At 43.0% G+C, this 23,070-nt stretch overlaps 1 protein-coding gene across 2 annotated transcripts; it reads right to left on the reverse strand.

Annotated features, from left to right (window-relative positions):
* Positions 1–537: 537 nt before the first annotated feature.
* mfsd3 (major facilitator superfamily domain containing 3) lies at positions 538–21,563 on the reverse strand. Of its 2 annotated transcripts, none has more exons than XM_071531409.1 (6): positions 21,486–21,563; positions 20,107–20,919; positions 12,844–12,991; positions 8,057–8,157; positions 5,188–5,297; positions 538–2,625 (listed from the first exon to the last, which is right to left on the reverse strand). In XM_071531409.1, exons 2-6 carry the CDS (start codon positions 20,804–20,806, stop codon positions 2,419–2,421), a joined length of 1,266 nt encoding a protein of 421 aa, XP_071387510.1. In that variant the 5' UTR covers positions 20,807–20,919; positions 21,486–21,563; the 3' UTR covers positions 538–2,418. The 2 variants fall into 2 exon arrangements, with proteins under 2 accessions (XP_071387510.1, XP_071387511.1); XM_071531410.1 differs by lacking the exon at positions 538–2,625 and adding an exon at positions 4,846–4,901.
* Positions 21,564–23,070: the final 1,507 nt, after the last annotated feature.

Here is a 23,070-nt window from a genome sequence, read left to right on the forward strand (position 1 = left end):
TTTCATGTGACAGTCTTTTCAATAGACAGCAGCCTAAACAGGCCTTTCACTCTTGACACTTGCTCTTTTCCGAGAATGGCGAGTGGATAAAACGTAAGCCTCCCTCCTCATCTCTCCCTCTATCCATGCATCGCCTCTCCTGCTATACAAACAGCAGGCCTACATAATGAGGCAGGGTGAGAAAGAGTAAAGTGGAGGTCTATTGAGAGGCTGTGTAAGCTGGCCTAATCCCCCCTTCACAGCGTTTGTTGTGTTATTAGAGCTGTATGGGTCGTGGATCCTGTGACACTATTCACTCCTATAGCCTTCAGCCACCATACTGCAGAGGGAGCAGTAGCTGTGAGCCACGGTGGATTCTGAGAGGTGGGACCGTCTTCAGGGACCACACAGGACCCTTTCTCCCCGGGGGGAAGATTAGGTGAAACCTGGTGATGTCTGCTCCAGTTTGACAAGAAAACGGGAAACCTAATGGTATTTAAATATCGGATCACCTATAGTTAGAAACACAAACACCTGAGGCTTTGTAATTCACTCAGCAGCTTTATTTTTTTTGTGCAAATCTCAAATCAACAGAACTGAGAGACAGTGATGTGGTTTGCAACAAGTGCTCTACTGTTCAGTACATGACAGTGGGCTTGGCTAAATGGCTCACCATGACCCAGTAATGATATAGTATGGAATCTCCTAATATGGCTATGCCTTTATTTCTAGCTGTCATGTTTATTATGGGGATAAAATCAGGAGACCGGTATTTTTTTTTTTTTTTACTTTAGTATATATATTTGCACTGGTGTCTAGTGCCATTAAAACAGAATTCAGTTGATTTTGCCAAATTCAAGGAGAATACTTTTTTGTCCGCCACTCAACTCCCCTCATCTTATGTGCCTTTAATTGTCTCACGTCTACACAATCGATTATCAATTGTACAACTGCATTTCTGTTAATACATTCACCTACATGGAGACATTCCTCAGAATATCTTGTTCTTACAGCACCCAGTGAAATACAAAACATTCTCCGCTGCTATTTCATTAACACTTCAAGTCCAGGAAAATGTATTTCATACAGTATACAGTACTGTGGAGAATTATTACATTTTATAGTACCGGTACATATTATTCTTGTGCATTTGATATTTTTTTTACATAAAGGACATAAAGTCAAACAATGTCAGCAGATACTGCACTTCGCCAATGGCACTGGTCTTTCGAACTTCAGAGTTGGTTAACTCAAATCATGGGATGAATCTGATTCTTCGATTCAAAAACCATGACAAGATGGCACCATGCAGTGTAAGGCTAAGGGCTACTACAGCAAATAACTAGCTAACTAGCAGGGTTGAGCTCTGTTCAATTCCAATTGAGGCAAGGGATTTTCATTCTACTTTGAAAAACAGCAAGGCATTATAATGCATAATACTCTACTGAATAGATGCTGATCATTCAACAGCTGAGCTGCATTTTTACTCCCTTTCTAAATTGAAACAGATTGCTCCTCAACCCCGATAATTACAAACCTACTTTGGCTAGCTGTTATGGATTATGTAACATACTGTATGTGTTGCTATTGCTAGCTATCTAATCTAATCAAGCATTTACTGTGAATGAGTGTATACTCTACTTGCTGCAGCCATATCCTCCTCTCCGTATCGTACTATACAGTGCTGATACGAGGTAGTAGAGATTCATTAATTTGTAACGGTAAACCATACAACTTTGGAGAATGACAAACCTATTGACATACAGTACAATATGATAGAACAACCATCACAAGGTAGCAATATTGCTTTTGGCTACAAGTCTTATTGCTGGCTTATTATATCACACTAAAATGGCTCAGATGATCATCTGTTAAGACAGCCCACACAACAGCTTTTATATTTTTCCCACATATTTTACTTCTCACAACCCAATGCAGTGTGTGCAGGACGACTGTACTGCACCTAACTCTCCATGTTCAACCCATTAAACCCTAAAACTAAGCCCTGACAATTCAACACACCAACCAAATTCACCAATCCCAGCCATCCAGAAAACCCAGTGCACCAAAGCCCAAAACATCCCTATCAACAGGGTGTCTGCAAGTTTCATCAAGGTAAATCTAAGACTTTTCCAGACCTTCTGAATGCAAGATAAAATTAAATATAAGGCCAATTTGTGCCAGTGAAATGAATGTGAAAATTGAAAAAACAAACAAACAAATAAACTTTTGTCATTTCAGCATACAGGACTGCAAGACTAGGCTGATTTCTCACTACAAAAAAAGCGCCACAAAAAAGGAAAATATTGAAGACCTCTAAAACTGAAATGAAGACTTAAAGGTTGTATTTAAAAGTATTCAAGGACTTTTGAGGCGTTTGAATACAGGTTTTCGGACTAGAGATATTTCAAGACACCTGCAGACACCCTGATCTCGATCTCACTGGGGCTGCTCTTTGATCTGGTGTTCCCTGAGTGCTCCGGTGAGGGTGGCTGTCCACACATGCAGGGCCGTCCCGGCGGAGAGGGTCAGGAAGAGGAGGAAGGCAACTTGGAAACCGAACCAATCCACCACGCCTCCGGCCAGGGCGCTGAACGTCAGCTTCCCCAGCACCTCCAGAGTCGCTAGGAAACTGTAGTGGGTCGCCTAGAGGGAGAAAGGGAGTGGAAGGGAAGGACGAAGGGAGGAGAGAGGTGGGAATGATGAGATGGAGAGAGGGGCGGGGGGGTGTGGGGTGGGGGGGGGTGGAGAAAAGTGAGAGGAGAGGAGAAAAAGGACAAGGGGGAAGTAGAGGGTTTGAGGAAAGAAAGGAAGGCATTGTAGGGGAGAGTAGTAAAGCAGAGTGGTATTGCCAAATGAGGGGTTGAGGATGAGAAAACAGAGGATGGAAAAGGGAAGGGAAAGGGTAGAACACAATGGTTAAACTTGTGACACTTCAAAATCCCATACTGTAGATTTGTCCTTTAAACTAATACTGAAGAACAATTGGCCAAGGTAAATACAAAGTGAAGAAGGAAGGGAAAAAGGTGTGATTTGAAAAGGTAGGGAGCAAGACTGCAAGTGGAAAAGGAAATGATAGAAGGAAAGAATAAAAGACGGAGCTGTGAAGAGAAAGAAAGCGTGAGATCGTGGTCTGAGACGATGGATGGAGGCCAGCCGGAGAAGAGTATCTGATCCCAGCCTTAAGGCTCTCGAGACGGAGAGAGAGACAGAAAGAGAGTGTGAGAGAGAGAGAGAGAGAGGGAGAGATTACCTAACCTCCCAGCCTCCTCCCTCTGCCCCACAGCACAACAGCGTTCGGTAGCTCACTCCAACAAAACAGAAGGACTCTACTGACACCTATGCTAGTTCCTAACGATGGACTAATCTAATAAGATGAGACTAATAAGATGGACTAATCACTAACTACACTGATCCATAAGGCCGATTCTTTTCTCCATTACAGCGAATGCCTTTAATCCTTCCCTCGTACGTACTATGGATCAAATTGCAGTTATTTGTTTGTAGATCTCAAATGTCATCAAGACAATTCCGCACTAATGTCACCAAGAAAAATGAATGTATGTACTTGGCAAGTGAAGTTATTCTGATTCCGAAACTTTTTCATCCATAAATGAACCCACAGACTTTTACCCCAGGAACCAGGATTTCTCTTGTCATTTAAGGACCCACCAGAAACAAATCCCCCACCCATTTTGGATGACAACCCGTCATCATATTTTTCTGTACAGGAAGTTCCTCGATGGGGGAGGGGGAAAAAAAAGAAAGAAATGATTTGAATTTGAGAAGAATGTGGAGGAAAGGAGTAGAGTTTGTAGTATTTGAGCTGCAAGGCCGGTCCCAGGCCAGGCGAGGGTAGAGCACTGAGAGCCTGTGTGACCACAGCTAAGTGGAGTGCCTTTATTCTGAGCAACTTGTTTAACAGATTCTGTTTCTTTCTCCTGGGGATCCTTAACAAGCACTCACACTATCGGCTTACTGTCACTGGATAGCGCTACCTTCAATAACACACACACACACACACACTCACGCAAGCTAATGCTCCCTCCTGTGTGTGTGCCGTGGTGCGCCTGCACGCACACACTGACACACACGCTAAAAAGCTATACTATATGTGTCATGAGAACCTCTCAAATTAACCCCAGGGTTATCGCGGTTTTCATCATCAGAGGTTGTGATTTTTTTTTTTTTCATTATGGTATTTATTTTATTAGTAACTGGAACGGATACTCTCTTTTTTTTCCCCTTTCTTCTCCACTTTAAGACCGACAGCAATTTAAATGATAATTTGTCACCTTCAGAGATTGATTGAGTGACGTCTGAGAGGCTGTGTGAACAATGATCACCTCCAGGCAACCATGGCCCAGTTACGACAGGGACAAAAGGAGTTATGTCAAAGGGGGGGGGGGGGGGGGGCGACAGAGAGAGAGAGAGAGAGAGAGAGAGAGAGAGGAGAAAGAAAGACACAGTGGAAAGAGAGTATTTAGAGGACTACAGAAAGACAAAGAAATGGAGTGAGGTGGTAGGAGGGACAAAGCCAGTGAGAAAAAAAAAAAAAAAAAAAAAACAGAAAGGGGGGACAAAAAGAAAAAGGGCCAATGAATAGAAAGTGGGTCTGCTACTAAGACCAGTGAGACTTTCCAGGTAGAAACAGCTGATGAGAACTGACAGGTAGAGTAGATGACAGGGGAATAGGTGATGATAGGTGTGGTGTTGCATGTCAAGGATCTCCCTCTCCGGCCCCATTGACGACCGAAGGAAATGATCTAACGCTACAAAATAGGACAATTACAGCAAGACAGGAGAGGAGAGGCAAGAGGGAGGAGAGAGAGAAATGAAGGAAGGAGAGAGAGAGGAGAAAAGAGAGTGGGACGGCAAAGATAGATTGTGTGTTATCTGTTTCTTCAACCACAGGAGATGACCTAATGGTTGAAGAATGAGATGATTAGAGAACAAAATTTTGAAGACAGAGAAAGAGAGAGAGCAAAAGAGAGAAGGAATAATGAGAGAGTGAAAAGGACAGACAGGTAAAACTGTTGGTTGTTTTTCCATAGGCTACAATACAATTACATAACAACAACCAAGCCAAAAGGGTTAGATTTCTTTTCTTTTTCTTATATAAGCATAGCACAAAAAATACAGACATTACATTTTAACCTAGGTCTCCAGAATGAGGTTGTTGGCAGGTGTATGTACAGTCGGTTTTACCTGAATGCTCTCCTCGGCCCTCTGAGTGCAATGCATCATGGTAGTGAAGGTGAGTGTGGTGATGAGACCGCCCAGGAAGTGTTGAACACTCATACTGAGGACAGCCATACCTGAGAGAGGGAACACACACGTGCAAAACCAAGCACACGCAGACACACACACATAGAGACAAATACTCAGTACATACATGCCCAGGGAGGATGAATGAAAACATCATGCTCTTCAGTGCGTGTCTGAGTGTGACTACAGTGAGACGCAGAGAAAAATAAATTTTTCTGAAATAGTCTGAAAACTATCGATTTTACGCTGTTCTGCGCTATGCTACACCGCTCACTGTATCCTATTCTATCTGGGAGTCAAAGCAGGGAGACAAAGCAGGGGGAAACGGTGCTGAAGTGTCTCCTCTCCTAACCCCCCCCGCCGCGCGCCCCCCCCCTCCCAAAACACATGTAGTGTATCCTCTGAGGGGGAGCGGCAGCACGGTGTTAGTGGGGAACACAGAGGAACCACAGAGCCTATCTGTCTCTGCTCCCGCTAACACTGAATTATTCACTCGAGCCGCCGGAGTTTTTGCCGAATAAGACTCTTCTGTCAGCGACACAAGACTGTGGGAGTCACACAGATACAGCGACTGATCAGACTGGGGGAGTGGGAAGCGGAGGGTTATCATGTAATATTGAAAAATTCGAAACTGTGAATGTTTTTTTTTTTTTTTGGTTCCGTTTTCCTGAAATCTTTGTTCTGGGTTTAAAACGGAGGGGGGCGAGGGCTCAACTTTCAGACTGAGAGGTTTGATAATGGAAGAGACGACTCTGGCGGAGATGAATGGCTCGGATCTGAATCCCAAATGCTTTGCGACTGGCTGTGCAACAGAATCAGATGTGTCATTCAGACGTTAACAACTGAATGGCTCTCTGGAGAAGCGCACCGGAGAGGGTGACTGATGTTACATCCCTGTCTGTCAATGTCCTCACTGTCACCCAGTCTCCTACTGTAATACTAACGTTCATTTGGCTCAAATACTTGTGCGAGAGCCCGATCGATGGGTGTCCGACTAGTTTTAGGCGAACTGCTTGCAGGCTGACAGGCTCCAGGTCCCCCAACCAACAGTCAGATAGGGAAAGGGGTCAGTAATTCTACGGAAGGATTCAATTCCTCACAATCCCACAATTCAACAGGCAGAGCACTAAGCAAATTACTTACTTATTAAAAAATAAAAAAAAAATTAAAATTAAAATTAAAAACTTACTTATTAAAAGTCTATGGTAAAATCTTACTGTACTGGTATTATACAACTCCAATGCATTACACACCTGCTAGCCTTGCTGACATCATGAGATGAATATGTAGGCTTCTCCATTTCCATTAAAAACAGTGGACAACACACACGTTATGTCACAAATATACACTCCTCATGTATGTTTTCAAGTAAATGTGTGTCTGTGTTTATCCAAGAAATTTGATTATACACAAACACACACATTGTACATCCATGACTTCAAGTAGTGTATGTGTGTACGGACTTGTGTTAATGCTTGTGTGTTTTTGTGTGTTTATTCAATGAACCAGAAGGTCAAACAGGGGCCACATGTATATGTAGTACTTGGGCATCATGGAAAGGCTTTAACATAACATAGTTTTAATATGTAAATGTACAGCGTTCAGTGAACGGCATGTGGTGCATTAATACACTATTCATTGGAAAGAATCAAAGACAAACAGGGTCACTTGGTGAGACTGTAACTTCTTTGATGAGTGACTGAAGAGTGTCATGTAACACTCTTACAGAGGTTTTACTCCTGCTTGTCATTTCATTCCTTGTTTTACTCTAAAGCCCTGGATGGATAGGAAACGTCAGTGGATGTGCTTCTCTTGATGCGCAGCATATGACACCACTAGTGCACACTGCATGCAGGAGATTTAAAGCGTCAACACAGGAGGACAAATAGAAGATCAGCTGGTCACTCCTGCAGTTCATGGATGCCAAAAACACTGTATTTTGGTGTTCCGTTTCTCGCGTCAACGTTCCGAAATTGAATTGAGTTCTGAGCTGAAGCTGTGTCAAACTGTTTTGACATGCCACTTAACGCCTCTAGTTTGCCTTACAGCCATTCAGAACAATAGGTGTGTTTGTTGACGCTAGCGTCCGACCCTTTCTGTCTGTCCAGGGATTAACACTGGCCAAATCAATTACAGGTGCTACAAGTAGCATCAATAAATTATTACACATAACCTTTGTGACATTAGTATAATTGCCATACACAAACAATACCATCGCTGAGAAGATTGGCAGCCTCTACGCATTTTACATTGTGTGCCATCGGGTCAGAGTTGGCCGGAAATCTCCTGGATTGCTTTATAGCACAAAACAGGAAGAGGCTGTTGTTCCAGCGCAAATTGGGCTAAAGATGTCACAGCTTCTTGCAATGGTAGATGGTGAAAAGCTGATAGAAAAATCACTTCCAACATGTTTCTCTTCTTCAGTAAAGTGAAAGAGAAAACTTTTTACCAATGTAGCAACACCCTTTTTGCAACAGGAAGCAAAGGGGTTTTTGGGAACACTAGCACACTAACAATACCAGTGGTGTGAGACAGAGGCTACCAATCATCTTGACCATGATCTCATTTGTTCACGGTAATTATACCAAGGTACCACAATTACTTTGACAATGATGCATTGATGTTTATAAATGCTACACATAGCACCTTAAATGGAACATGAGTGTGTGTGTGTGTGTGTGTGTGTGTGTGTGTGTGTGTGTGTGTGTGTGTGTTTGTCTGTTAAGGTCGGTGTGCTACCCAAAAGTCTCTCTGAAGCCTCTGCCTGTCTGCCACCCTGTGGCTGTGTTTCTGTCTGTCCGTCTCTCACCTTTCATGAGTGGTGATGGTTCCAGCACGGTGAGGAGGGAGCTCTGGAAGACCATGCTGATGGTTCGCATTACAAAAACACGTCGCATCAGAGACCCAATGCTGGGGAGAGACAAGAAAACAAGCCAGTTATTAGACAGATGCTCACCAACTTTCAGGTATGAGTGTATGGATGAGCAGGGTGATATCTTATGACAGTGTTCTCAGGCTAACATCATTAAACTTAGAGACAAGTGATGTCTTCTTTGTCAGACACAATTACTCACACACATAAGCGGATGCACGGATGAATGCCCACACACACACACACACACACACAGAGACACACACACAGTGCACGCAGTAAGTAAACAAGTCCCCAGACACTAATTGATTCGCTGTTAGTGTAAGAAAATCATCCCCCTGTGGGCTTGGCTCATGACGTAATCAATAACCTAAGGAGATCCCCAGCATGAGGAAGATAATTAATCACTGTTAAAACACACACACACACACACACACACACACACACACACGCTTGTGTGACATCAGGGATTAACAATGCCAATCACTCTCCAGAGGATGCCTGCCAATCACAGGAGTGTGTGTGTTTGTGTGTATGTGAATATTAGTTTGCATTTTATTTCTGCATGTAACTGTTTATGTGTAAAGGGGGTCTTAGGAAGCGATTAAAGCCAGATCAGTATTTGGTCAAACATTGATCAACACCCTGGCTTTGTCTAGCCACTGACTGTGTGTTAACATAATCAAACCTAATCCACCAATCAACCCTGGTTGACCCTACTCACCTTGTGATTCACTTGTCATTTTAACATTCTGTCTTTAACTTGTCTGTCCATGTCTTTGCTAACTATTTACTGTTTGTATCCTTCTAATCAAGGTCTGTGTGCTTAGTAAATGTTGTCCTGTGGCTTTTCATTATAATGTGCATCATGGTATATGTACTTGCTCCCTGTGAGCATACCCACAATATATCCTTATGTGTTATTTGCTCAAGTGTTGTGCTGTCACGAATACTCTTATATACTACTAAATATACTATTTTTAATTATTTGCTTTTAATTCTTGGTAGCCATTAATGGTGTCTGCCCAGGGACTACAGATGAAAAACAGCCTTTTTGGCTAACTGTAGCACATTTACAGAAATGTGTATTAATGTGCACTGCCCCTTTCAAACAAACTAGTCAACACATCGCTGTGTGTGTGTAAGAGTCACTGTAGATTTACAGAGAGGCATTTTCAAAGGAAAACAGGAAAAGAGCATCATGTGTGGGAGTCGTGCAAAGAATATACTTTCTTTTGCACCATTCATAAGTAATTCTGATATGACAAAAGATGCTGTGTACAGTCTACAAATATCACATAACACCGACATTAAGTTAATTTAATTCTATTTCTGTCACATTCATTTTTTTCCTATTTCTGTACCAACATCAAAACTCTTTCTTGTCCCTTTCTCTTTATTCTCTCTCTCTGTCTTCTCCCCTCACCACCTCTCCCCTCTCCGCCCAGCCTTTCTTTACCTTTCCACCAGAAAGCCAATCCTGCAACATTCACATGCTAAAGACGTTCTTCTCTCTCCTGCTCCTTTACCTCCCTTCTCAATGACAGCCTTTCATATCACGCTCTCTCAGGAGATGCTGAGGTGTGCGTGATTGCGTGCCTGTGTGTGCGTGAGTGTGTGTGTGTGAGTGAGTGTGCGTGAGTGTGTGTGTGTGTGAGAAAGAGAACCTGCCTGGCTGCCACCTCACACGGGCCAGGCCCAGATAAGAATAGCCATGTTCTCGGGTTGCCGATGGCGGTTGTAAAGGGGGTCACTCACTGACCACTCAGCCGTTTCTGATGGGGGAGAGGATAAACCTTCCAAATGAGCTTTTAGAGGTGGGACCACAGCCTACTGGACAGGCCTTTTGTGTGTGTGTGTGTGTGTGTGTGTGTGTGTGTGTGTGTATGTTTGTGTGTGTGTGTGTGTGTGTGTGTGTGAAAGAGAGGGAGAGGTAAGGAGAGAGAGGTGTTCATCTGACACTGAAGCATAAACACTACCAAAAATATCCATCTATCTATTATTGACTCTTAAAATCTTATTTTTCTTAAAACAAGTGAAAAAAATCTGCCAACAGGGTGAGATAATTGCACTTGTTTCCAAAACAAATCAATTTGTTTCCATTTGCTATGGATCGGTCCCCATCCTCCAGCTGTCACACATGATATCTCAGACACCACAGATCGGATTTAAACAAATCTTGGGGAAATTATGCATTTCACCGTATTGCCTTCCATCATTTACACAATTACACTCACTGGCCCAGGGGGGGCGCTTCAATTACAGGTCAAAACAAGGTGACATATTTATTACTGTCTGGCCCAGAGGGGGGCTGCATCATTTGGATGGGATGACATGTTTACTGTTGACTTGTTTTCACTTGTTTTAGGGAAAACAAGAATTTAAGACTGAATGGCTTGTTAAGGTGGACATTTCTTAAAGAGCAATCTGTGATTCCCACTGAATATCTCTCTCTCTCTCTGTCTCCACCAGAAAAAAACATTTAGACATCGCACTTCAGTGTCAGATGAACATAGCTGTCTTTCTTTCTCTCTCTTTTTCAGTGTGCGAACATGTTACTGCCTGAGTCCTTTACAAGCGAGATGAGAAGAAAGAGTGACAGATAAAAAGCGAAAATATGACAGCGCTTTTGAAATAGCTTTCCCCCAAACAAAAAGTTTTGCCTTTGGAGGCTTGCATTGTGCTTGCTAGTGTCACTTTACAACAGAGAGAAAAAAAAACCTGGGAGCCAGCTCAAAACACAACGTAAGGACAAAGTGACTGACACATGACAGAACACACAGCAACTGATACATGTGAACAAATGGGCATGCAAACACACACACACACACACACAAACACATACAGTGCCTACACATCAGCAAAAACACACAAACATACACATTTCAACTCTTCATCATGACTGACACATCTAAGACTCATATTGACAACACTGCATGCTGATCCACTGAAGTAACTGAGCACAAAGTTGCCAATGCCAACCTAAAGAAAAATGTCTTAGTTTATTTATTTAAAAAAAATGTGTCCTGCAACATTTTACCTCCAGCCCTCTAACTCTGTGCGGGGCGGTTACACTGGTGCTACATTTTGACAAAATCTTGTGGCATTTTTTTCACCCTGGGACATTTCCGACAAACCCACCATATATGAGGTAGCAGTAATGGAAGAATGATGGATGGATGTTTTGTCAACTGTGGGCTAATACATGGTGTGGGAACCAACACACTCTCCTCCATAAAAGCATTGTTGTTATTTATAGTTCCCATTACATCACATTGGCCATAGGCAGAGCGCATGCTATAACGTGATACTAATATAGACAGATGTAAAGCCTTATGCAACAACGGTTAGGCACAAACGACATTATGCCAAAACGCTAAAGGGGTAAACATGTAAAGATTAAATGTAAAAATAAAGTTTAAGCTGTATAGAAATTTCTCTAAATGCATCATCATCAGAGTTACAGTTCAGAATCAGAAGTATCTGCTCAGATGTGCAAAGATCTCAGATTAAAGGGAAAGACGAAGCAGATCACTGGGGCTGCTGTTTGTGAGAGTGACAGGTACAAGCAGGTTAAGCTGTAGACTGTTATCACAACTTATTTAACAGCAGTGTGGAAAATATCCTTGTTGAGCAAGAGTATGAAAAGAGTTATACTTTCAATATTGGATGATGATATTGGATGTATATACCATGAAGTGATTGTAGAGTTCTTCTCTTTTCTCAAGCAGAAAGAAACAGCACATCTTGCTGCTGTAACTCAGCTTGTCCAGCATCTTCCATTCACTCAAATATATTCCTAACATTCTCAGGACCAATATGGATGGTCATCTGGTGGCTATTATCTGGTGGAAATTGTGGGTTCAGTTCACATTGACTGTCACATTTTTTGCCAAAATAAGAATAAGGTCATCACATTTAATTCCATACTGATATATTGATGAGCAAATCTAACATCTTACACACGTATCTGTCTCTAAATTTGAGAAATGAAATCCAACTGCTGAGGCCAGTCTCTGCGATCAAACCCTGAGGGGTGTGTGTGTGTGTGTGTGTGTGTGTGTGTGTATGTGTGTGTGTGTGTGTTTGTGTGTACAGTAATTGAAGTAAACATAGCCTTGTTTGAGAGCCCAGGGACCCCCTGTGTGAGGTATGTGGTGTGAGAGCAGCAGGAGCAGCAACCCCATCTCTCACACACATACACACACACTGTCACACAGACACACACATACACACACACAAACACACACACACAGAGAAGACCCCTCTACAGGATAAGAAAAAAATAGAAAGAGGAAGAGGAGGCAAAGAGTAAAGAAAAAGTAAAAGAAGAGGAGGAAGAAAAGAAAACTGATGAAAAGTAGGAGGTAAGAATCACGCGGTCAAAGGCTCCCATGAATGACTTACGGTGGCCCACGGGGGACAGTAGGCGCATTCATGCATGAATATTTGACAACTCAATGTAAAAATGTGAATGGAGTAAAATGCAAAAAAGGGTACTCCTAATTATCAGGGGCGTTTTTCACCCCCCCATTTTTATTTTCACGTGCATTTTCTGAACTTTCAAGGGCATTTTTGCCCTGAGCTCCCATTTGTTTCTGACCCTGCTGCATGCTTCCACTGAAAAGCCTTCACAGGTGTCTCACAAACATTCAAACAGTCACAAACTACTGCTGACAAACGATGATGATGGTGATGACGATAATGATGAGGATGAAGGTTACCTGAACTGAGCAAGCAGCAGGCCTCCCAGGGAGGAGCCACAGATGGAGAATCCCATGGCGATAACACCGTTCCAGAAGCCAAGCTCCCTGGCGGTCATGTGGTGGTCCAACAGGAAGAGGGGAAACATGGTCACCGCCCCCTGCTCACCTACATACACAGCGAGAGGAGAGGGAGGTGGATAAAGGAGGAGGAGCAGGAGAAAAAGGACAATGAGAGATAGAAAGAGGAGGAGAGAAGAGGGAAAGAATTGCCCTGTTAGATATTTCCATGTTGGGAAAATGCTTAAGGCAGTATCAGTCACTGTGGAGAAAAATATACCAACATTCAAGATAGACCAAAGATTTAACAAGGTGTATGTCTCTGACTAAGCATTACTATTTTTCACAGGAAGATGACAGAGACCTCCCGAATACACAGGCCAATTCCAATCACTGTCAACTGCGATGATTGTGTTGTATCAAACTGTTTAGCCTGCAAGACTAGACAACATGGTTTTCCTGAGATGACGACTGCAGAATCAAATACAGCACACCTAGGCCTATTCCTGGAAAGTGTCAATAATAGATGCCTGACAAGAAAAAGAATACCCTCAGTCACTTTATCAAACGGGGGCCTAGCACTTTTCCTAAAGCACGAAAAGGAAAACACAACAAAAACGCGAAAACTTCGGCAGATGAAACGGGCCTCACAAAGACCTCTCAGTCAAAATAAAAAGTTTCTGTCAGACAGTAAGACTTTCTCTGTGTGGCGTTGAGCGTGGGGGTAATGTTCTGCCGAACGTTACAGTAAAATATTCAGTGGCGCCGACTATACGCCATTATTATATTAATGGAGACTGACTTCAGAAAGACAGCGGGACCAAGGAGCTGTGTGAGTGACAGCTCGGCTCCCAGACTGCTGTCAAAGACGACGCAACACAACCAACTACTCACTCACTCACTCAGCCAGGAGACAAACAAAAATAGAGAAAGAGGAAGGAAAAAAAAAAGACATAGATGAAACAGAGATTGAAATGAAAAAAAAAACAAAAAAAACACAGAGGACGCTGCGAAGCTCCCAGTGATGGGGAGTGCAGCAGCAGAACGCGGGTGTCACTGCTCTGACGGTGGCGTGACAACCCAGCCACACGTGTGGTAGGAAATGTTGATTCTCTGTGTAGGAACCACCTCTCTCTCACTTCACTCTGTCACTCATTCTTCACTGTCGGCAGAATAAAACATGGGAAACACAGCCAGCAATGGTTAAATTCAGTTTGGCCTTAAAGGTTCATTTAGCCTCAGTGGTAGCCAATCAGAAGTGCCTGTAGTGACTTTTCCAAACTGTAGACCTGCCTGTCTGGACTACTGATGTGTCTGTTGCTATGCCATGCTCCCCTGATATTAATCCCTGATATTAACACCACAATACTGTCAGTCTTTCACATATATACTATCTTTAATAGACCCTACTGATGACATACTGATAATGCAAATAAATGAGATTTTGGCATTTACATATCCTCTGCAATGTTCAGCCTTACTTCACCTTTGAGAAAAAGAATAATTGTATGCGCAGATCCTGTGGTAGTGGGTCCTCGAAATCAAACCATAATTGTAAATATGAAGATGTTTGTATTGATCTTCAGCACTTTGTTCTACCAAGTTAAAGGTTACATGAGCAAACAATAAAACCTAATTCTACTGGTGTATACAACAGGCTACGGTGCTAATTTTACTATAGAATAACATAAAGGCAATATATGTACATTTTCCTCACTAATTGGATTTGAAAATCATGTTGGTTAGCCCTGACTTAACAGGCCTACAAGCTGGTTTTTGTACTGTATCGCATTACATTACCATCACTCTACACACCCACTGGGAGCCACACTGATACACTTAGACCCACCGTTCAGTATTCACATTTTAATCTCCATCACCCTCAATGCCAAGCTGTTTTGAGTTGCACTGACAGCGCTGTAACTATACTAGTCATAATAAAGTAAACATTGGCAGCAGCAGTACCCATGATGCCTGGGTTGTTTACCCATGGTTCTGTGCTCCTGTGCCTCTGCCTGCCTGTTGTTCTGCTCAAAGCTCAGAGCTTTCACAGTCCTGCCTTCAACTAATTATTTCCTTAAGAGGGGGGTTGGGGTGGGGGGTTGGGGGGCGTACAGACAAACACAACAAGGCTGATTATGCCTTTCTATAAATATTCTCAAAGCAACAATTGTCCATTTCAGCAGGGATTTCATTAGACATCCACAAAGATTAAACAAGCAGAGTGGAGGGGAAGGAGAAAGGGTGAAACAAGAGAGAAGGGGGGGGGGGACCAAGAGAAAGTCAGAGATGGAGAGAAGAAAGACGAAGAGAGAGAGATGAGACAGTAAGTGAAAAAAGGGACAAGGGTGGGCAATTACAAAAAAGGAGATAAAGAGCGGGAAATTAGAGATGTAATGCACAGAACGAACGAGTTAGACATGATTGGAGAGAAAGAGGAGCAGCCAGGGATAAAGACAGCTAAAGACAGAGGGAGAGGAGGGGGGCAGATGAACAGAGACATTGTTAGGAAGTTAGTGAAGAGGAAACAGAGGAGGGCTGGCAGGCTCAAAGAGAATTAGGTGTTTATGTTTATATGAGAGAGAGCAAGGGAGACAGAGAGAGAGAGAGCGAAAGATAGAATAGAAGATGGACAATTTAATATTAAAAAGGAAAGAGACAGAAAGATAAAGGGGAGTTAATTGTTTTTATGTAACCTTTTTATTAAAAGGTGCTAAATGTCAGCATCCTTTTTACTTGATAAAAGACAAAAACGGTATATCTACCAAGGTTATACCATTTAATATGCCATTTGACAAAAAGATATACTGTTCAAAACATATTGTACTTTTTTAAAATGTTACACATAAAACCTTTAGCCCAGCAGACTAAGGACAAACTCCTATGACAAGACAGAGAAAGAGGGGGAGTCTCTCTATGTGTGTGTGTATATGGGTGTGTGTGTGTGTGTGTGTGTGTGTGTGTGTGTGTGTGTATGGGGGGGGCCTGGGTAGTGCAGAGAGGGATCAGGGCAGGATGAGGGCGAGAGGTCGATGAGGACAGTGGGGTCACATCCCGATGTCCATGCTGCAGCTCAGACAAAAGGGCTGGCGAATCGGGGGAGATCACTGAGGACACCGAGTCACTCTGGAAAGCACAACAGCAATATCATTCCCTGCCAAGGGCATGGTGGACAAAGACAGCTTCACACACAGCACATGCTTGAGTGTGCATGTGCGCACACACATATAACCACGCACATGCATACATGCATACACACACGCGCACGCACACCTTTCAACTCTTCACACTCCCTGAGGACACAACAGTAAACAGAGCCATGACCACACACACCTTCAATGCACATTCATAATACCCTATGCATATTTGCCTATTGACACACACACACACTACGAGTCCCTGAAGGACCACACAGATGTCAAGGAGTTCTCTGTGGCCCTCGGGGCCAAAGACCATGGGAAAATACTCTCTATAACTAGGCAGAAACAAGACAACTATCTGTTCAACTCCACCCAACCCTGGTAGGTTACTAGGTTGGTTTTGTTTGTTGTTTGTGTTTGTCTTCTCACAGATAATATAAAATCAATAGCCATTGAGAAGAAAGGCTAGTCAGAGCTGATACATTGTTCTCATCAACAGAAAGTGTCAACTAATAGCACTGTGTGACCAAATACTCTTGAAAGATGTTATACAACAATAAAAAGTCACATTGTGCAGGGGCTTGGTTGTGTTACATCAGAACAAAATGGTAATCCACCTTTTAAAAAGGCAATCTGGGCTACAGAAGCCAATGTACATATATTGGGCTACACATTATCGTTGGTTAGTGGACAAACCAAGTGATGGCCATGCAAGACTGTGGTGTTGAATTTGCTGAGATCAGGCTTCTATTCTGACAAGTTAAACATCTAGAATAAATGAGACTCCATGAATGAGCACATACATTTTTTTTTCTATTTCTTATGCCTATATGTCCCAAGGTCTCTGCATGGATAGATGTTTTTTTCTAATGCCAGCTCTCCCTCTCCCTCTCTCTCTCTCTCTCTCTCTCTCTCTCAGGGCACCATGTGGTGGTTGTTCATTAATTCATCCCCCCTTCAGCCTCCCTCCCTGCAGTCCTCCTCATTCCCCCTGGAAAATACCCCCCCCACCCCCGCAAGTTTCCGTTTTCTCTCATTCGCCCTCTTCCACCTCCCTTAATCTCTCCCCCACCATCCGCCCATATCTCTAAAACAATTCCGCTGACTAGACTACGGCTTTCATGTCATCATTGGGACAGGACAGGGCAACACAAAAAAGACACATTATAATGTGTTCTTACAGCCCTACAAACGGTCCGTCCTTCTCTCTCTATCCATCCGACCATCTCTCCGTCCACCTGGTCACTTCCCAGAGGAAGCCATCATCAGGGTCCCCCTCCTCCACGGGCCCTCCCATCCCTCACCGTCATTCACTTCTCATGTCGGTCATACAGGGCTACTGGCCCCCTACCTCTCGAAAGCCCCAGCCCCAACGTCCCCATCACTCGGCAGCAGCACTTAGCCTAGGGCTGCTCAGTTAATTGTGTAAAATCATGTGTCACCATTTTAATTTCCAAAATTAATAATCAGAGAATATTGGAGTATCAGCAATACATTTCATTTCCATTAGAATGTCCCCTGTAGTTGAAAATAGTCACAATGTTGATAAAGATGACAAAGGTGCAGTAACATTATTTTTTTCTTTAAATTGTAACATAATGGTGATTAATAAGGGTGGGACAATACGCTTACCTCACGATACGATTTAATACACAATATGGGGTTCACGATTCAATACAGCCATGATACGATGTAATAAATAAAAGTTCAATGACAACAAAGTATGACTGCAGAATGTTGTATTTTTCTTTCTTTTGTAATTTAAAAATGTCCTTACAAAGTGCAAATAATATAATTTGGATAGAGAGCTTGTGAAATTGTAATGGGAAAGCCGTCACATTTGCAGAACTAAATAGGGCTACTATATTACCCTCTGTATGACACCACTAGGCTAACATGATATTAGTTTGTTTGTATCCCATATCCTGTCTTGTTTGCAACCCTGAACTTCCATTCTTTGCTTCTCTCTTCTGGCTTCCCTCTGACTCCATCTCTCCCTCGCATTTTCCCTCACTAGTGCCTGCTTCCCTCCCTCCGTCTATCCGTCCCTGGGAGTCTACCCAGACAGTTCTCCCATCATGCCTGTGGCCTCAGATGGCACAGAGGTCACAGTTCAGACACAAGGCTCACTCTGATTGGCCACTGGGTTGGACACAGCGCAAACTCAAAGAGTTCATTAGGAATGAACGCAAGAGAGGGGTCTGTGCTTGTGTGTGTGTGTGTGTGTGTAAGGGGGGTTCAGACAGGCAGATCACCAGTCTCACACAAACATACTCACACACCCCTTGAACAAAAACAATACTGTCTCACATACGCAATTATGCTGGCACATCTAGGCCTAATCTAAAATATTGCACAATCTTTTTTCTGCCAAAGGTGGCAAATATTCTGCCTATTACACCAGGAAATACTAACAAATGATAGTGCCGTTGATGAATCTACAGCTAAATCATAACAATGAAAACATGAAGAGTCATTATGGCTGTAATCATGACCCTCAGCTGATGTCGATCCTTTGTGTGTGTGTGTGTGTGTGTGGGTGAGAGAGATAGTGTAAGGGGGGAGCTCCCTAGACAGATTAGGGGGTCCAGCCAGTCTTGATGTTTCGTCTAGCAGTGTCGTCTGCTGGGGCTCATCCGATTACTAAGCCACCCTTAACTCTCTCTCAGTAACACACATACAAGCGCACACACACACACACACACACACCAAGTAAAAACAAAGGCATATACATTCATATACATACAGGGACTATGCAAATGTAAAGGGACAAAATACATTCCCACCAACCACCCACCCACTTACATACACACAGACACACACCAGCATGATGCGGCGTCTTCCATTTCAGTTTCCAAACGCCATAGACACAAAGACACTCTAATCCTTACATAATCCCCTTCTGCTACCAAACACCAAACTCTGGCCATATCAACTCTCTCTCTCCCACACAGATGCTCCACTGTTCCAAAACTACTTCAGAATTATAGTTACTAAAAGGCAGTATCTCATTCAAATACAAACTTTCTAAATTAACTTCATTTATGTTCAAAATAACAGTGTATTCTGCTTCAAGTTCACGAGGCTTATAAGCAGATATTCGTGACACTAAAACAATTGCGTTAACTGAACTTTTCCTCCTACATAGGGAACCTTCGGTGAGTTACAGACTCTCCGTCTAATAAATGCCTACCAATGATTACCTCCCTCACTCCTTCAGCAGACTCAGGCTTCACCACAGCCGTCATGGACACGCCAACAGAGACATCTAGTGGTGAAATATGGGCCCAACGTCTGCCCAAACAGGCAAGAACTAAGAACTAAGGTTGTGTTCCAGACAGACTACACACAAACTAGAGAAAAGTTTACAATGGGACAAAAGAGACCATTTCAGGACAGCTACTGCAGGAGCGTTGTGTTGAGATAATACAAATGCTATTTGGCTGTCCCTAGCTTCAAGGTTTTTTGTTTTTTTTGTCTAGTCCATAAACATATACTCACTAGTCCAAAAGAGTAATTTGAACTCAGCCTGTGCACACATTGTTCACACACTCATCAGGAAAAGTTCACATAGATGATTACAGTATTGTTAATTTTAGGCCTAGGTAGTAAAAATGTAAAGGTAAACATTTAATAGATGACAGTCTCCAGTATTTGAGTATTTATGTCAATGAGGGTAATCCATTCTGTATAATAGGGTTCCCACACTTGGACATCAAATTAAAGGACTTTTCAATGACTTTCAGTGTCTTTTTCAAGTACTCAAAATTGGCATGTTTTGGCCTCAGCTTTTCTCCTGATCTTGTCAAGAAATTCTGGTGAAATCCATCTTTTTAAAACTAATTAGGCATCACTGGTTTTTTGTGCAAAGTACTGATCGTAGGATGGAAAGAGGAGCCGAGACATACTGATACATTTGGTGCTATATTTTCATAAAAAAATCAAGTACTTTTAAGGTCATCCAATCATTTTCAAAAGCTTTTAAGCTTTACTTTATTTTTCTCAAATCCACAAACATTCAAGTATTTTCAAGGCCCGTGGCAACCCTGATATAAGAATGTGTTTGCCCATTAGTCAGACTCACCCAGTTTGTATGTGAGCACATACAGGACAGTCCAAGGGGTGCCGGGCACTGCCAGCAGTTTCCTCCACACCCTCCATGGCCTCATAACTTCTGCTCCCTGCCCTCCCCTCCTGCTGCCATCTGCCTGCTGGCCCCTCACATGCTCATCATCCAGCACAGGGGCCCCCCATACAAACAGAGCCACGCCTGCATACACAAACGTCAGCAGCATAAACATCCAGCTCCATCCGGCCACGTCAATCACAGCCAGTAGCCCGCCTCCGGCGAACACTGACCCAGCTTTATACCCCACTACCTGAGCTGTGTTCCCCAGGCCCAGCTCCCCACGACCCTTCAGCAACGCAACCGCTGCCCCATCTACAGCAATATCCTGGACTGAGGCCAGGGTGTTCATGGCCAACAGGGTCCCTCCTACTCCCCAGATATGAGCCTCTGGGGCCAGGGCAGCACTGGAGAGGCATGTCAGCGCCAGCCCAGACACGGTCCCCACCAGCCAGCGACGCTTCGTGCCGATCCGGTCCACCAAAGGCGCCCAGAGCACCTTGAGGACCCAGGGGAAGTAGAGGATCTTGGTGAAGCCGATGCGGGTGAGAGAGTGGCCAGCTCCGCGCAGGTAGACAGGGAGCAGGGAGGACTGGAGACCGTAGGGGATGCCCTGGACAAAGTACAGCAGGCCCAGGAAGACTAGTTTGTCATTCATGATCTACCTCAGAAGTGACCCACTGACAGACTGCGGTGGTCCATTGGTCAGGTCATTGTGACTATTCTGGTTATGGGGGAGCAAGTTAAATGGACCCGTTGGCCAGGAGTGACCTGAAATGAAAAAAGGGAGAAATACTGTAGGGTTCAGGCTTGTTGATGTTGAATATAAAATCTAGTTGTGAAAGTTGGTGTTGCTAAAGATACACATTCACAGTCTGTGTAAGTAGCCTGTGAGAAGAGACTTATATTACTGCTGCTGTAGGCTACCTCACTAACCAGCTCAGCTGTCACGGTCACGTCACGACTAACTAATCAAATGAAAAGGTAGTTACGTTAGCTAACGTAGCTAACTGTTAGTGCACAAGCACTGGAGAGCGCTCATTTTTATGTATAGAAACATGGTATACAGTTGTGCAGTGGTGACCACATTTGTTTTCATTATTTTATATTTTCCAAAACACAAGCATGACTTTGCATCGTTGGCATTTCCCTGACAGCTATTAATAACTGGCTGTCACACTGACTGGCTAGCTAACGTGAGCTAGCTACCTTACTGTCAAGCTAAAATCAAACCACAAATAGCTATAACGAACGGAATTGCATAATTTGTTGATATTAACTGGGGATATGCTGTAGTGCATAAAACAGCCCCAGATAAGAGAAATGTTGACACATACTTAAAAGGGAGAAATAGTTAGCGTAATGTTAGCTAACCGGAGGTGCTCCGCTTGTTTATAGTGGTGGTCTGTGTTGGGTTGCCAAGTTCTGCATTAGCAATCCCCCTCGAGTGGATGGCAAATCGAGTAAGTAAGATTTACTTTTGTTTCACGTTCATCATTTAGTGGCATGTTGGCCTACTGCCTCCTTTCTTTCTCTAATTTTCTTGTGAAATGATGATATATTACGCCGCTTTTTAATCAAGGAATTTTGGTTACCCAACCTGGCAACCCATGATTTTTGGTTCGTTTTGATTCCGGACCCCCGCTCCTGCACCAACTACACCAACACACAACTGTACTGTGACCACCTTGCTTTCCAGCACTAGTTTTTACTGCTGCCAAAGCTTAATAAATGCCGCTTGTTTGTTAATTATGAATGGATCCCAATTTATGAAACTGTACTTTTGCCAACATCCTTTTAACATTGATGTTTTCAATGTGGTTGTTTTATTTTAACTATTTTATTTGCTTGCTGTATGTTTTGTCCTATGTATTCTTTTAATTGTAAAGTGTATTGGAACCATGCTTCATGGTGATTCTGCACTTAAATTGATTGATTGATTGATTGATTGATCGATAATGGTAATATCTAGGTTATGCACTTAATTAAGGCATGATGTGAAAACAGTACACTATATGGCCTATCCAATGTCACAGACAAAAGCACCATGAAAAGTAGGCTAATGACCTTGTGTGATTATCTGTCTTAATATCTGATCAAATTAAATATGAAAATGTACAAAACTGTAGAAAATATTTTCTCACAGCACTGTAAGGTATGTGATTTCACTTAAAAGTATGGACAGGGGATGCCAGATTTAAACAAGAGAAGCACCAATCAAGAAAATGTTAAGTATTATCTTATGAAATATTCTAATCAAAGACTTATTATGTTTTGCTGGAATAATTTTAATAGATATTTTTAAGAGACAAATACATACGTTTTGTGAGGGTATGTGTATAATGAAGTGTAGGCCTACTAGGCTATACGAGTGTATAATTAACCTATGAACTAGAAATAACCGCCTCGTGGTTGTATGCCTCCGCCATTTCCAGTGAGAAACATGCTTAGAGACTATTTTTACAGAGGAGTACAGAGGACTGATAGAGAGCTTTGTCACATGGTGCAACAACAATCAAATGAAGCTCAATATCAGCAAAACCAATGAGCTTGTGGTGGACTACCAGAGGAACAGGAGGCCCCCTGTCCTGGTTGTCATCCAAGGAGAGGAAGTGAAGAGGGTGGACTCATACAAGTATCTCGGGGTCCAAATCTTGGATCAATAAAAAACTGGACTGGACTCACAACACTGAAGCCCTCTTCAGGAAGGGACAGAGCAGACTGTTCTTCCTGAGGAGACTCAGATCCTTCAGTGTGTGCAACAGGCTCCTACAGACCTCCTATCAGTCTGTAGTCGCCAGTGCTCTGTTCTTCATGGTGGTGTGCTGGGGAGGTGGCATCAAGACTTGGAGGTCAGCAGTCTCAACAAGCTGTTAGTCTATGAATCAGTCTTTTCAACAGGTTTTTTTTTCTAAAAGCCCG

This window comes from Centroberyx affinis, unplaced genomic scaffold (genome assembly GCF_046629955.1).
Source record: "Centroberyx affinis isolate AG114_WGS23_722 - 3 ecotype Tasmania unplaced genomic scaffold, CSIRO-AGI_Caff_v1 ptg002074l_1, whole genome shotgun sequence".
Taxonomy (NCBI): domain Eukaryota; kingdom Metazoa; phylum Chordata; class Actinopteri; order Beryciformes; family Berycidae; genus Centroberyx; species Centroberyx affinis.